The 17,429-nt window shown below is 36.0% G+C and overlaps 1 protein-coding gene across 1 annotated transcript in view; it reads right to left on the reverse strand.

Annotated features, from left to right (window-relative positions):
* Positions 1-954: 954 nt before the first annotated feature.
* The window catches only part of LOC137628889 (coiled-coil domain-containing protein 6-like), a 56,450-nt gene continuing 39,975 nt past the window's right edge, over positions 955-17,429 (reverse strand). Inside the window, 4 exon segments of the mRNA XM_068360147.1 lie at positions 955-2,777; positions 8,730-8,789; positions 8,791-8,897; positions 15,465-15,716. Of these exon segments, the coding sequence (XP_068216248.1) occupies positions 2,541-2,777; positions 8,730-8,789; positions 8,791-8,897; positions 15,465-15,716 (656 nt within the window). The 3' untranslated portion in view covers positions 955-2,540.

Genomic DNA, 17,429 nt, shown 5'->3' on the forward strand with positions numbered 1-17,429 from the left:
GTGATGAAGAAAAGAAAATTAAATTGAAGCCATTTGTAAGAAAAAAACTAAAGTTATTCAAAGAAATGTAGAAGACCAAACAGGTCCCCAAACTTGATGACCAAATTAACAGGGGATTTATGCACTTCAAGTGACCGAGAAAATATGAAACATATACGGGTGAAAGCATTGCTTGCAGTGAAAATACATCAAAACAATGTTTACTGTATGTATATATATATATATATATATATATATATATATATATATATATATATACATATATACATATATATATATATATATATATATATATATATATACACATATATATATATATATATATATATATATATATATACATATATATAAATACATACATATACATATTTAAATATATATATATATATATATATATATATATATATATATATATATATATATATATATATATATACTATATGTATAATATACCTGTATATCCCATGGCTACAGTAACACCCAGATAGAGCATGTTTACCACATTTCGGAAAAAGCAAAGTTTTAATTTATACACGACGCAACAGAAATAAATCTGGCCGGGAACTTAAGCTGCCATTATTGCCCTTTAGCTTTGCACAACTAAGTGCCGCACGAGATTAATAAACATCTACGGATGATCCGAGCTGTGTGGGACACGGTCTCTATACGATGGGCGTCTGGACTTGTCCATGGTAGAGTAGGCTTACTAGCCAATTATGCAGATTCCAAAGATTCAGTTCCATAGAACCCTTTTTCTTAAATAATTCAACAGACAACCATGAAACAAAAAATTCAGCTTTTGCATCATTTTTCAAATTGACTTTATGTACTCTTAGTGCATATATTAGTTGATATATTCACACTATAATTAAAATAAAAATAAGAGTTCCTCACACAAGTTTCGTTCCAGATAGTACTCTAGAGACTTTCAAAATATTTCTAACAAAACTAAACTTCTTGCATCCGATTCTCCCCCTGAAACCAATAAGTGTGTATACGCATTATGTATATTGCATACATAAGACCAGGTATGTACAGCAAATATATTATGAAGAAAATGGTACGGATCGGCACCACCAACACACATTCAGAAGCTAAAGTTACCCCTTACTTGGAATCACTCAACGAACAACATAAGTGGCTACTTTTTTAAGATATCTTAAGAACATGCAAAGCGAGTCTCTTCTCTCAACGTATTTTCAATTTTTCTCGATTTTTTTTATTTTTTTTTTCTTTCTTGAGAATTATAAGAGGAACCTATCACGGATGATAACTACTGGCTAAAAGCATTACGCTTCCATTACCGTGAACTTCCAACAACATCAACTTGAAACGTGCTAATGTATCGGAATGAAAAGACAAGTCGTGCCTTTCCTCTAGCATAAGTAATCTTGACGTACAGCGCCAGTGTTGCATAGTACAACATTCAAGATGGAATCCACTTAAAAAATCAGCACAGAGTAGATTACTGAAAAAACACTATTAGATGGCACCCGATTAAGGCTCATATACCATTAACGTACAGTACTGTACTAGCTAGCATAATACGCAAAGAGTTCAGAACTGAAAAATACAAAAGCCGCAGCATCGCTCGTTGCGTGAAAATCGCGGTGAGATGCCTAAACTAACTTAGAAAATGAAAAATATATATATTTATATATATTGTATTCTTCAAGGCCTGTTTAACTGCACGTCATCTACTTTTTAAGTGTCATGGGTTGAGCTATAGTTAAGAGATATTACATCTGTCTGGAAATACATTTTCTTTTGAGATATACAGCATAGGTAAAATTCATGACTTTATAGCTCTACGCTCCCCTTGAATTTGACCATAACTTCCGGTAGTCTCTTGCTATAGTACAACCCACAGATATGGCATATGGATATCAAGTGCTAGTTGCTTAACTGCATGACACATTAATACCATTGTTATCACAATCAGAAGAGGAAACAGAGTCTAACTCGGAGTTTAGACGTGCCTCCTCATCGCTAAATTACGACTCGTCTACAGACTTTCACTCCCCCCAAGGTTATGATACATCCTACAGAAATATGTTAACATCATCATCATCTCAATTATATCACAAGTTAGCCCATTTCAGATTTCTAAATAAATCTTTGAAGTAAATAAGAGTACCATAGTGCAATAGACTTCATGCCAGAAATTCAAAACCATTCATGGTTTACAACAATGTCCTGACAAAACCACTGTATCATTAACAATAATTATCAGCGAGAACTCTAAGTGTGGTGTGCACTTCAACATGCAGGAACCAACGTTTCAGTCTTAGTAACAAGTGTACTGTTTTATGCTTCCCCCACCGTATCTGCGACACCATTTTATCACATTCACCACAACAAATCCAAATATATAACAGGAAAAAAAAAAAAAAACCAAACTTCCTTGTCTGTTGAGGACAAACAGAATGCCCAGGAACAGCAACCACCCAAAAGAAAGAGCTCCTCCTCCTGCTCCAGTAGCCACCCGCCATCGTTAATCGACAAAGGATCCCCTCTCTCTCTCTCGCCCTCTTCAGGAATCAGTTGCGACTGACATCCATGGGAGAGGGGGGTGCCACTGGGTGGGGAGAAGGGGGAGCAGGAACTAGAGGTGGGTGATGAGCAGAGTTCGAGTTAGTCGTTCCATGTGAAGTGGAAGATGGTGGAAGGTGAGGTGGGGCCGAAGGAGTGGCCAGCAGTGAGGAACTGCTGGGAGGGGGAGGAGCGATGGGCTTGACAAATCGCTCTTGTGATGTGCGAGTGCCGTGTCTCTGGAACTGTAAAGAGAAAACAAGAAGATGAGTATACTGTAACACTTTTGGTATTCTATGATTAGGGCTATACTGTATACAATTTCCAAGATACGTAAGGGAAAAACTTTGTGGATATAAAACCAAATACAGAAGGTTCATCTTTTACAAGAAGCTCAAATTAAGTAGATGAAAAGCAAATTGCCAAATGTAAAACTAAATATGAAATAAGAAATACAGGGAAAAATACAAATGAGCTAAACTGTGTGCATAAAAATTCTTTAAAAAGAAAAGTTTTAGTGGGATACTGCATTGATAATTACATAATAAACATACCTATGGTATACCACAGTATGTATTGCATTGTAGGTATTTGTGATAAATCAACACATACAGATTTACTGCTATTCTAACCTTGCACAGTACTTCATTCTAAACCTAATTAACCAAAATACCACTCTTACCTAACCACTTTCTTGGTAGTAGGGATCTCCCTCCTACAGTATACCTTGTGCAACACACTGCAGACAGTACTAAACATTCTCAGCCAAGTCCATTCTCAGGACCAAGTTGGTTGGTTGTCTAACCTTTTTTTTTTCCATCCAAAAACAATCATTCAAGATTCCATAGAGACCCAAGTATCGTGACACAACGGCCAAGGGAAACTAATTCATGACGATTCGTAATATAGTTACTCCTCATTAACAACGATTCGAAGTTATGATAGCCTCTGTGACAGAAAAGAGCAATGATACCATTTTTTTACTCATCATATTTCCTGTTTTGTATCCTGTGTATTCTTAGTGTTTTGTAAATAATGATTTGTAAACCAAATCTGATTTTCTTTTTAATTCATCTTTTCAAATATAAATATATGGAACCCTAATGTGAATGAATTTTTGGGGGGATATCTGATTATCTCTACATTACCATAACAGTTTTAAGAAACTAGCAAATCTTTATACTGCATATGCAGAGTAATTCTAATAATCTTTATACTACACCCCATCCCTCCATATACCAAGGCATTTCCCCCAATTTTGGGGGGTAGCCGACATCAAACAAATGAAAAAAAGGGGGACCTTTCCTCGCTACGATCCTCCCAGCCTAACGAGGGACTCAACCGAGTTCGGCTGCTACTGCTAGGGTGCCACAGACCACCCTCCCCCGTTATCCACCACAGATGAAGCTTCATAATGCTGAATCCCCTACTACTGCTACCTCCGCGGTCATCCAAGGCGACCAGAGGAAGCAGCAGGCCCTACCGGAACTGCGTCACAATCACTCGCCATTCATTCCTATTTCTAGCACGCTCTCTTGCCTCTCTCACATCTATCTTCCTACCACCCAGAGCTTTCTTCACTCCATCCATCCACCCAAACCTTGGCCTTCCTCTTGTACTTCTCCCATCAACTCTTGCATTCATCACCTTCTTTAGTAGACAGCATATCCTCTCTAGCTGCTCACTCATTTCTTACACCCGTTCTCACCCTCACTACTTCGTTCCTAACCCTATCTACTCCAGATACACCAGCCATACTCCTTAGACATTTCATCTCAAACACATTCAATTTCTGTCTCTCTGTCACTTTCATTCCCAACAACTCCAATCCATACATCACAGTTGGTACAATCACTTCCTCATACAGAAAACTAATGACATACTTTACATATAGAGAGGGAGAGGAAAAAAACAGCCAACAATTATGAATTCACTAATGAAAGAGGACACAGTCATTCTACTCAAACAAGAAATTAATACATAAATGAAAAACAAATTAAGGTATGAAAATGATTATACTGTACTGTTTTGTACAGTACAGTACTATATACTGTATATTCCATCTTTGGTACTCGTATATTGTATGCCAAAAGTAGCTGTCAGCTGACTGAAATAAATGCTGTGGATTTTTAAGCCCTGCCTCCTTGCAAAACTGGATTTACTGCTGTATAAGTGTAATACATACAGTATACTAATAACAATTGAAATTACGCAACTAGGAGGAAATTTCATGCTTGTAGGTCCACTATGAGGGTAACTTGTTTAAAGACTAATTTGTTTATCAACGGGGTTGTTACCCTTTAACCACTTTTTTAATGAGGGAGTAAATGTAATCATTTCGGGAAATAAAAAAAATATTTCCACAGCAAGAATTGCTCACTTTCCCTCTCTTACACCAACTTTTATAAGAACTACATTCTCAAACTTCCATCTTGACTGAACTACTCTAAAAGATAAAGTCGTGAAAAGCCCATAATATTAGAGCCAACAAAATACGAAGTACATTGTTGTTATTCTTTTGATTTCATACGAGGGGGTATATTATAATCTACTTCCAATTAGCAACTGTTCATAAGATGAATACAGAATTACTTGCTCTGAATATCTGCATTGATTTCCTGTCTGGTATTCAGGAGCTGACTTTCGTCTTGAATTATTAGACAAACTTTGAGGTTCTGTGAAATTCATTATCCCTGAGCTGGATATAAAAATTAAATCTGGTTCACGGACATTACTCTCTGGAGCTGTTGTCCAAATAAATCTATCTACAAGCTGTTTAAAATCTTTCTTAACTCTGACCATTTTTTGCATTCAGATCTTCCCAAATGATAAAACAAACAATTTAATTCTGTACTAGGTAGGGAGAAAATTCGTGGCATTGCCTTGTCTTACATTAGGCTCAATACTAGACAGTATTCTATAAGTTTAATTTTGGTTGTGACCCATACACAGAATGATCTTCTAATCAACAAGTTAAATCGTTGAAACTTAGAGAGACCAAAACTATGTACAGGTAAATGCTTTTTTTGTTGAGAGAGGAGTCTTATTTTATAGTTTACCTTATTCAATGTTTTCATTAACCTTAATTTTCTTGGTTTTTTGCTTTTTGTCTTTTAGTTTAGTCTTTACTTTTCTGTTTCTTTCTAGATTAAGAACCTTATGCTTGAAGAAGTCTGCTATTGCAATGGCACATACATCCAATGACCATGAGCCTACAGCTTACTTTCTAAAGTGTTAGTACCCACGAGTTTTCCACTCATTTTACAAGCTGTCATTATCATTTATGTAATTGTAAATTTAAAACAAACCTATATCACTACTACACAAATTGATTCAACACAGCCATAATTTTTCCAAGTTGTAAATAAAAATTAGTAAGAACTGCATTCAATTAAATATATTTAGGGCATTTATAATTCTTACCATGGAAGACTGTTTTCAAAGGAACTTTTTTCTTTCTGCATTTTAGGAAACCTGAGAAATTCAGTATTACTTTCCTCCATAATATGTGAAAATATCTTTATTTAACTTCAGGGTTAACCAGGACAAAGCACAACCTGCTCAACACAATTTTGCTAGAAGAAATACCAAAAAACAATAGAGGATTAAATGTGAAAATTTCTCGTCACAAACAATAGAAAAAATGTAGACCCTGTCACTCGACAGCCAAGATTATTCCCACTATAATTGAAAACAGAACTTTGGAAAAATTAAATCCACAAGAAAGACACAAACACAACACCACTGTAATTGACATTTACGTCAAACAAACATAAAACTGTGAAAGCATTGCCATATTGTCCAATTGTACAGCAAAATATATGAAAATAAACACAGCTACTTGTTAGGCTGGAGGAACGTAGAGAGTAGAGGTCCCCTTTTTTGTTTTGTTTCATTTGTTGATGTCGGCTACCCCCCAAAATTGGGGGAAGTGCCTTGGTATATGTATGTATGTATGTACTTGTTAACAATGAATCCTTTCAAATAGCAATATAACATTATTACACAAAATGAACAAGAGAAAGGGCAAACTAGTAGAACTGTATCTCTACAGTAGTCACTAAAACAACAAGGGGGCAACCCTTTGGAAACTTACATCTGAAGTAAATTAAATACAAGGCAAGTGATTAGGAAACAACAATGAATTGGATAACTGGATTTGTGAATTTTTGGCCGGAGGCCCCATGGTGCTGGGTCCCGGAAAGCCGTCCAACCACCAGGTTTAGAGGATGGACAGTGAAATAGAAGATTGGAAGAGGGAACGGAGGTATAAACGGAAGGACGCTGTAGACATTTACGTAATGTCTACAATTCACAGCTTGAGGCAAGATACTTCCAATGGAAAAAACCACAACAGAGGCAAGGCATGAGTTAATTAAAACCATGAAGACAAATATGATGATGAATAGAAAAAACAACTCACAAAGACTAATAGAATAAGCAGAGATACACACAAAAAAAAAAAAAACCTGCTAATCTGGACCTTTTTTATCCAGATAGCTGGGTTATCCGAACTTTTTTTAGGCTATAATAAACTTCCTACAGTACCATATTATAAGTCAATAAAAGTAATGCAGAAAATATTTGCAATTACTGTATAAACGAATTGCTAATGACTACGTAGCAGCATTGTTTTAAGACGTTTTGCAACAGACTAATCTACAGTATTTACATTTAACGCAATGAGAAAATCCTTTTAATTACTGTGTTAGTCCTAAAAATTCATATTTCACATTCTAGAACATAACAAATATGCATAGTGATGAACAAAACTTTCCTCAGTTGTGATTCATGTTGCTTATGCTATCCAGCCTACGTCTGTTATGCTCGACTTTCAGTAGGCTAGTCTACTCATCAACAACTCATGAATCCAAATTTACTTACAAAATTATTTGCATTAGCCATAAAAATGAGTATTTAATAGCCTATCATTGGTAGAAGTAAATTTAGATTTGCAAACCAACTGAAAGATATTCTTAGGCTATGAATTTCAATACCTACCTAACCTACATTCGGTATTTCCGGACAGGTTTCTTCCTCCGATTAGTCTGATTAATAAGATCTCAAGTGTATAAAAAAAATATTTACTGAAGTACAAAGAAACTCCAATAGCCTAGTTAAAAATTTTCCAAGAAAAAATTAAAGACAAAATCCTTAAAACTATCTTCATCCTGACACACTAGTCTTAAGATACATTGATACACCTGTCTCAAAACAATGATGACCTGTCATTATTCCAAGACAGTAGAGAAGGATAGACAATTGAAGCATATCCAAAACAAACTACTGTACAGTAATCCCTCGGCTATCGCGGGTGCTACATTCCATGCCCCCATCTCAAGTCATAGTTGAAAACCCATGAAATAAATACAGGAATATACGGTATATTTTTTTCCGTATTTCTATAAATTTTCACATCTTTTTATCGTTGTAAATTTAAGCTTGTAAAGCCCCAAAAATTGCTATTGCTAACAAGAATAATTAAAATATGAAAAATATGAAACTTATTTGCATTCAGAAACCTGCGACATAAAGAGGAGTCTGCAATATATATTTACAAATATTTTATAAATGTGCATTGTACTGACACTCACTCACTCACTCACTCTCCTTAATGTTTTCACTCAATAACGACATCTGCATAGTGTGTTTTTTTAATGCCCAAAACTATAATATTCACCACGTTAGGGAATACAAGGGTAAGCAAAAATTCCATGCTAATGAAGCAATACAAAAACAAAATGTAAGCCAAGAAATGGATGCCACAACAAAACAGTAAAAATATTACAGAGAAAGACCATTACTGTATTTTGTAATCCAGTCTAGCCAGCCACAGCAATGCTAATCACAGAAAGAGGGAAATTGTGGTATTTTCTTCTCGTGTAATTTATCATTCTGATAAAGTAACATTAAACTGGTCTTACTAAAAATTAATGGAAATACCACTTTCTTAACTTTACTGTAGCTAACATGAGAACATTACCATCAAAGAAAATTAATTCTTATAAATGAACAACTCTGATGAAAGTGACTGATCATCATGAAGCGTACTTGACATCACGCCAACAAGAGAAATATTCTTTTTAAATTTCTCTCAATCCTTTCCAATAGGAAATAAAAAAAAACATTAAAATTAATTCCCCCGAATAGAATAATCTTGGGAGAGAAATTCATCCCTAAAAACATTCAACACTTACTGCAGGCGAGATTACGGGTGGGGGAGGAGGTGAAGTTGAGGGTAGGTAAGAGGGCGGGGGGGACAGTGGGTGGCGGATGGTGAAGGATCACCTGGCCACAGTGAGGACATCGGCCCATGGGGCTCGGCGGAGAGAACAGATCTCGACCGCTGCTGTACCCAGACAGACCTGAAAACGAAAAGCAAATAAAAATTATTTATCAAATGAGTAAATGCTAGTTTGTTCTGACCACACAAATATAATTAAGTTTCTGAATACTGTTCTGACACTACTCTGTAGTCTTCCTAAAAAAACTACACATCAGATATTTTTAAAATAAATGCCATAAAGCTCATTCAAATGTAACTTTCCATCTTTGCAATCACAATATAAAAGCATTATAAAAATCTCAATACAGAAAAAGGTAATCATCTTATGGATTACATAATGATCAGGACAACTCACACTAGAATAAAAACAAACAATAGATAAATCTATGGCAACAATGATGGAGTTGAAAGTATGAAATTTCATAAAACACATACCTTAAAATTCCATCTACGCAAGGCCAAAATGGTTTTACAAATACAGTGGAACCTTGACATACGAATTTAATTTGTTCCGTTACCATCGTTGTACAGTATATCAAAACAGTTGTATCTCAAAGCATTTTTTCCCATTTAAAATAATGTAATATATATTAATTCGTTCTAGCACTATGAAACCACACCAAAACACAGCTAAATTACATATGATATACACAATTTATACACAAATAAACGAGTAATAACATACATAATGATAAAATAACGTAGTAATGTGATAAATGATAATAAATGTTAATAAAATCAATAAAGAAAAGAAAGAAATTTTATCTACCACAACAAAAGATGACATGAGGCCAGCAGGAGGAGGAGGTAGGAAGGGGTGGCAGGGAACGATTTGTTTTCTTTTTATTTACGTATGTAGACTAATAACTACGTAATAAACACAAATGAAATAACATTGCAAAATAATTTTTATTATTTTTTTTAATTACGTAAACACTTACTCATCATCACCTTCATGTCTGGCCTTTATGGCCTCATTTTCCTGAATTTCATCACTTTCAGGTCCGGGCCTATCGTGCCAACTCTTTTGGTTGTCTTTATTTTTCGCGATTTTATTCTTCTTCACTTTTCTAGCATTCATTCGTCATTTTTATCTAATTTATCATTCTAAACGCCTTCTTATCCCTCATTCCACGTATTCCCATTCCTATTTTTCATTCCTTCTCGCATTTCCCAAATTCATTGATTTCGCTAATTTATTTGATTTAGCGTAGATTTAGCTTAGGGAATGTGCTACCGCAAGGTCCAGACAATCTGAACACATGCACGCACGCTACCGCCTCGCCCTGTCTCGTCTCTTTGTCATTTTGTTTCGTCCTTATTTCTCACTGGCGTTTTTCTTAACTGTATCCAATAATAATGCATGTAATATTCAGATTTTAGTATCGTATTTATAATTAAAAACATACTGAATTATAATCTTATGCATTGTTTACATTCAAATCAGCTGATCAACCCTGCCTAGGTCCGTCGTTAACCTCAATTTTCGGATCAAATAATTCCCTTATTAATAAGATATGCTACTGCCGATGCACGATGTTTGATAGTTTTTAGCTCTGTAGTGCTTGATTATACAGAGTCAGAAGAGATTTAGCAAAGAAAAGAGAGAGAGAGAGAGAGAGAGAGAGAGAGAGAGAGAGAGAGAGAGAGAGAGAGAGAGAGAGACTTCATATTTCTCTCTCACTAATTATTCTATTTTGTTTTGGAAGCATTATTGCATTTTCAAGATCATTTACTTGGGTTTTTTCTTAACACCTTCTTCGTCTTTAGCTTTGGGACCCATAGTAAATAATAAAATAGACAAAATAACACGAAAAATAGGCAGAAATACAACAAACTACGCAACGAAGTGTTAAGGATGCAGCAACAACAAACAAACAGACCGAACGCCATCTATCGGTCGCCTATAGAACTATCACATTGCAAAATCGTATCTCAAATATTTCGTTGTATATCAAAGCATATATTTTCGAAATTTTCTGTTGTATCTCAAAACATTCGTATATTAGGGCAATCGTATGTCAAGGTTCCAGTGTATATCCGATATGTGCAAAATATAGACAATAATTCCTCAAATATTCATGATGAACATTGAACATCAATTTTGTAGGACCACAAAAAACAAAGAAAATCTATACAGTAAAGGTCCACACTCAGAAATTTAATTGTGCAAGATTAAAAACTGGGACACTTTTATCTCATGTGAATCCACCTGAATGTCGCAAGCAGCCAGAAGTTTCTTAGAGGCGTAAGCCCAAGTTTACAATAATTCACGATGATAAATCTCAATATCTCAATGTTTGCTCATATACAGTACAAGATTCTTAAGAAAGGTTTATTTCCTAACCTAGAATCAAAGGGATACCTAAAAATTGTAAACAGTACAAAGGAAAAAAATATATAGTACAGTACATACTAAAATAAGCCATTTATTTCTATAATAGAAGGGATCGAGTTAACGACAATTTGGTGTAAATTAATGTAAGAATCATCAGCCGGAATGCTAAACTCAAGCTATACAAAAATATACATGAGAAAATAATGAATTATACAAGTACTGTACTGGGTTATAAGTAAAACAAGCGTAAAACAGTTGTTTATGACAGGCTCAAGAAAACCAAATAAATTACTGAGATTCTGTTCTTGTGAGATACAATTAACCTACAAATACTGTGTCCAGAGAAAAAAAAATTACCACCCGACACTAAACTCTTAGGTTCGAGAAGTTCTCAAACCTTGGGTCATGTGCAGACAGGGTCTGGGTTTTGGCAACAAATTTGGACAGAACTAAAGGAGACCTCCTTAAAACCCTCACTGGAACATTATATAAAGAGTCCAGGCAACTTGCTTGCTCTCCTCATTACTACTAAGGCTAGCAAAAGTACAATCTTGAGTCAGATCTGTCTGAGGACCTTCTCAGACTCATATGGGGTACAAGTAAAGAGCATTGAGAACACGAGTCACGTCCAACAGCCCAAAGCTTCTCTCGAGATCTACGCTCTTCAGTTGGAAGATTTTGCTCAAGCCTGAGTGGTAGCATTTCACTGCTGTGACTGCGAGGTACTTCTCTCGGCGAAGATAGGCGAGGAAGCCCTCTATCTGCACTAGAGATTCTTCAACCAGAAAAGTATCCTTTCTATAAAACCAATGGCAGAAAACAGCCCACCTTCCCTATTATAAAGCTGCAGAGAACCGTTGCAGGTATCTAGATAACTCCTGTGCAGCTCCTCGCAAAAAGCCTTCCATTTGAAGGAGATGCTGCATAGTTTCAAACCATGAAATGCAACCGGCTTCATGGATTAGTGCTCTGTAGATGTAGCTGATAGAGAAGTGTGTTTCATAGCAGTGGTTCTCTCAAGACTTTGGCTAAAAGTGCTTTTGGCCATTTGTGAGCCACCAAGGTCTTCCCGAGACTTGGCCTAACGGACACTTGATTGATCAGCCGACAAATCAGGCTTAACAGTGAAAAGGCATATGCTTGCAGGTGATCCCATAGTTGTTGGAATTCACCTTCAAACACTGTCCTTTGGTCTCGAACTGAGAAATAAAACACCAGTAGTTTCCTGTTTAGCCATGTGGTGAACAGGTCTATTTCCGACGAGCCCCACTACGGAAGAAGCCCAAGATGTAGGGCCCCTCCAATTCTAAAACCTACCCCTAGTGAAATGAGCTTGTTTGCTAATGCATCCCTCTAGCCAAGGATAAATCTAACAGTGGCTCAACAGTGGTAGTGCCTCATTAAATATTCTTGGAATCCTTGCAGTGCTAGAAATGTTGCTTGCAATTACAACACAATGAGCTTGCTGTACATCTGTGCTTCTGCTGACCGCACACACGATGGTTCTGGTTGGACACTCCACTGGTTGACTTTACCAGAAAGAGTCAACTCTAGAAGCCAGGAGATGCTGTACATCTCAAACGACTATGACAGCATTATTCTCCCTCATCACTTTACCTCGACAATATTTGGGTTTTCGATGATGTTTGAGGATAGTATGCGATTGCTAATGGTCTGCAAAATAGGGGGCCCGGCAGTCCAGGAAAAGGTATCTGTCATGACGAACACCAACTACTCAGGCAAAAGGGGGATACGCTGGCAAGTGACAAGCACAAGGGTGACATATAGGCTTTACTGACACCAGAGCCTTCTTACACCTTTCAACGACTTCGGTACTGGCACTACCACAGGAGTGGGTCTTCTTTGGCTTACCAGCCTTTTAGCTTAGGATGCACAGCAGGAATTACCACTAGGGTCAGTGGCACTGTGATCATTGCTGGTCTTACAAAGATGACAGATAGGGCCTATTTACAAGACCTAAAGAAGGCCAAGCCTTCATTAGATAAAATTCTTCGTTGAGAGTTTAAACCGCTATAGGAAAGCTACCTGCTAATGCCAGTGTGGAGATCATGGGGGGAGGAGACTCTAAACTTCACTAAGCCCTGAAAAACTCTCCAAAGTAGATCAGAGTTCTACCTTCTCACGAAGCATACTTCCGGGGAACAAAGCCTGGGGTGTGTATACCAAGAAGCTTCAGCAATCATAAAACTCAATGAGAACATTAAAGTGCTTTGTAGTTTATTCGGCATCGTCTTGGGTGTTACCAAGGATATGCCAGAGAATACTTGGCCTGCCTTCTCCTCCTCAAAGAATAAGCATGCAACTGAACGGGAGAATACGATCTGTGTTCAGTACAAGGGGATAATTGTGAACAATCATGCCTGCTACAAAAGGAGAAGTGTATGTTAGGATTTAAAGCTGGTTTAACCATAAACTAATTGCAGCATCCACAGTTGCCTCCAGTTATAAAAATACTTTTTCTCTTCCATAACTAACCTGATGCCAACAATCAAATACTCAAACTGGAGAGAAATAAAAACATATCAAAACAGCCCAGGATAGAAAGCAACTGTAACTTTACTAGTTGAGAATAAAGACAAAAAGAGGGGTCTATTGAAAGGAAACTTGATGGGGCTACTAGCCAGCACTTATCACTTGTTGTTAACTACCTCGTTAACATATTCAACAGCCATTCTAGCTTCCTTAACCCTGGAAAGGTATGATGGGTCGTACGCGACCCCTACAGCATTTTCAAAACCTGTTTTTTCCCCATAAATCATCAGCTGTCTCGAATATGGAAGTGATTGACCTGCAAGGGGTGACTAGTCTACATGCCATTGTCTGCTTTAGGACTGATTTTCGTCTAACTTCCCTCCTTCCCCGTTTTTTTACCCCCCCAGGGATCGACCTCGACCCTGAAATACCTTTATAGGGGTAAGTGATCAAACAGCAAAGTTATTACATAATTATAAATTGTCAAACAGTGTTGATACTCGTTTGGCTCTTTATAGTTGGAAAGTGTGGTGGATGGTGTGTCTACCATTTGCATGACATTGGTTTTGGCTTAGATGCCATATATTGCCATGAGGTCCATTTTCCCTCAAATGCTAATTTCTGAATTTTTTCATTTTTTGCAAATTTCTGATTTTTTTTCTATTTATTTTGAATTTATCTTTAATAATGGCCAGCAGGCAGTATTCCCTCGGCATGGATGTCATCAACACACTTCTAATGGAGTTAAAAAGAGATGTTGATGATAATATGGAGCTTGCAACCTCATTCTTCATTTCAAGTGGTAGTTTGGGTTGTTGCGGTCTGCGGCCATTTTGTTGAAATACCCGAAAGGGTATAGAATTCGTGATATTTTGGTATATTTCAATGCATAAATATCATATTTCATAGGAGATACAATGATTTTCATAAGAAATTTACATTGTGAAACTAGGCCGTCAAAAAATTACCTTTAGATTTTGCCCCTGATATAACAGTAAATTACATCTTAGTGCACATTTTATTATGTATTTCTGTTCTAGGATAATATGAGTTTATTCTATAAAAAATTAGCCTCTTCCTATTTCATTTGGGTACCCAAAAAAATTCATGAAATTTGGACAAATTTTTTTGGCCAAAAAAAGTTACCCTTTTTTTCTCATTTCAGATCTTGACTTCTATGGGTCCAACTCATTTCTAGCAATTACACGCTCTTGCTTTGCCATCTAAGAAGGTGTCCCTAAAGGGATTTATGTGTATATGTATATTTCTATTTTTTGTGAATATTTACGTCGTCTTTTTTTTTGTATACTTAAATTTTTAATATATTTCTAATAAATAGTTATTTTGTAGATGGGTATCATTTATATTTTCAGTAGTTTTTAGCATTCTTTGAATTATTTTTAGCAAGTCAAACAATACAGATTGATGCATTACTAAATTTTTCCTGAATTCTTTTTGGAGTCGGGGTCGCGCGCGACCGAGTATACCCTTAAAGGGATGTCCGAGTAGCGTACCTATCCAGGGTTAAAGACATTCCCTACTTCAAAGGATGAAAAATTTGTATATGCATAGGAACAAATACCTTTACTTATGTAATAATAGCCTGACAAAAATCACAATTCTACCAAAAAAAAAAAAAAAAAAAAAAAAAAAAAAAAAAAAAAAAAAAAAAGAAGAAGAGAGGAAACTTCCAATAAATATTTTCTGTGTACCTTCACAAACACAAGAATAACTTGACAGAACTTGCAAACTTACTCGTACAAAGAAGAAAATAATTCTGACAGACAAGAGCATAAGGACTTGCTTCTTTCTTACCAGGGGAAAGTGGTCTTGAAGTGCTAGGGGATGGGTTGTAAGGCACCGGACTTGACAAGGTTCGATGCCGCTGGGAAGTGACCTCGTTGTAGTGCCGCTCTTCTTCCATTTCTAGGCTGGATTCCGATTCCGAGAGGTGCCGGCACAGGGCCTCTCTTCTTTCTATCTCCATTTGGAGTTTCCGCTGAAGACGGAGATTTTCTTCACGAATAAGACGTTCTTCATTAGCATACTGCTGTGTTGCACGATTGTCTACAAAGATAACATTATTGAAATTTAGCTGTTACACATTTCTTCCTCTGTCATTACATTACCTAAAGAATTTTATGATGAATATATACATCCTGGCCCTGAAATAAAAGGGTGACCGTGCAAACAATACAAATCAAAAGCTTCTCTGACACGTAGTAAATACAGTATGACCGAGAGCACAGTCATACTACAGTTACCGGTGTTTTGAACAAAGCACAACGATGGGGAAACTCTGGTTTGACAATAGTGGACAAACTGTCAAAAGTATTAGTTGGTAAAACACAAACTAAACATAATAAATAAATAAATAATAATAAAACTGGTTATTAGTGTACTGTAATTTACATTTGAAGCTTTCATATAAGACTCAATTATAATAATCATCGCTAACTCAATATTAAATCTCAGATGGCAATTTTAAACACAAAGAACTTGATACAAAAGGTATGGAAGAAAAATTATTTTCAATAATGTTGTTTAACTATACAAATGAACAAAATGGACTCAACTTTCAAAAGGCAAGGGATTCCCCTTGTTCACTGGCATAATGTAATTACAAAAGATAGTATTCCAGTTACTATAGAGATCTAGAACAGCAATATAAAATTTCTCTTTCATTTAAATAAATCATTCTTTCAAAAGAATATCGAAACAGGTATTGTAGAGTTGAAATGCGGGTAAAACTAGGGAATCGCAAGACGTAGCAAAACTCTTTAGTAATTCCCCCGACAAGGAGGGGACCCAAAAATAGGAAACAACAGAGGGCTACCTTAAAGAATATCTATACTGTATATTGAAAGACATGAGGCCTTTTCTGTACACATGTTACAAGCATTTACATTTGTTAAATCTAGAAGAGGGTTACATGTTTTATGTTTCAACCCTACATGTTTTATGTTTCATCCCCAAATAGTGCTCATGTCAATGAGGTGTCCCCGTTTCAACGCCAAACAATCCTCATGTTAATAAAAAAAATAAGTGACTTTATTGCTTGGATTTGGTTAACACTCAATGGCAGTATTTTTTTGTGAAGGAATCACAGTATTCCAATATTTCTTCAGTATTTAATAATCAACGAGTCTTGCAATAGCTGTGACCTCCATCTCTTGCAGTAATTAGACTTTAAAACCTATAAATTTTCTGACTTTCTTCCTCTTACTATTCACCTGACATGACTTTTCACAATCCAGGCAAAGAAATGGGTCTATAACGTTAAACACAGCTGTCAACATCTAGAAATGAGGAACTATCTCCCTTTCCAAACCAATTACAAGTGAAAGGCTTTTCATCCATCAGCTAAGCTTCATTTTAATTCGTGCCTGGGAAAAATTATTCTGTTCAAAAAGGAACCAAGAAGATTCCATTCATGAGCGACCTTTAAACAGTGGAAGATTAGGTCAACTTGCCATACCCTATAAGACATCATTGTCACTACAAACTTTCAATAGAGAAAAGCTCAGATATCAAATCACATAGAAACACCTGACTTTAATAAGTGAAAAAAAAATTCCAGTAGAAAGAAAAAATATATAATTCTATAGTTTCATTCACTATTTAAGAGTACAGTGACTGATATCAGAGGTTCACCTCAAGCATATAAGATTCTCCACATTTAAATGAAGAAAATCCTCCAATGTCATTTTTCACTGACTGCATATACTGTAATTCCACCTTACATTTCCTTTCATTCATCTAGGGAATTCATTGACAAGA

The sequence above is a fragment of the Palaemon carinicauda genome, chromosome 36, assembly GCF_036898095.1.
Source record: "Palaemon carinicauda isolate YSFRI2023 chromosome 36, ASM3689809v2, whole genome shotgun sequence".
NCBI classification, from domain to species: domain Eukaryota; kingdom Metazoa; phylum Arthropoda; class Malacostraca; order Decapoda; family Palaemonidae; genus Palaemon; species Palaemon carinicauda.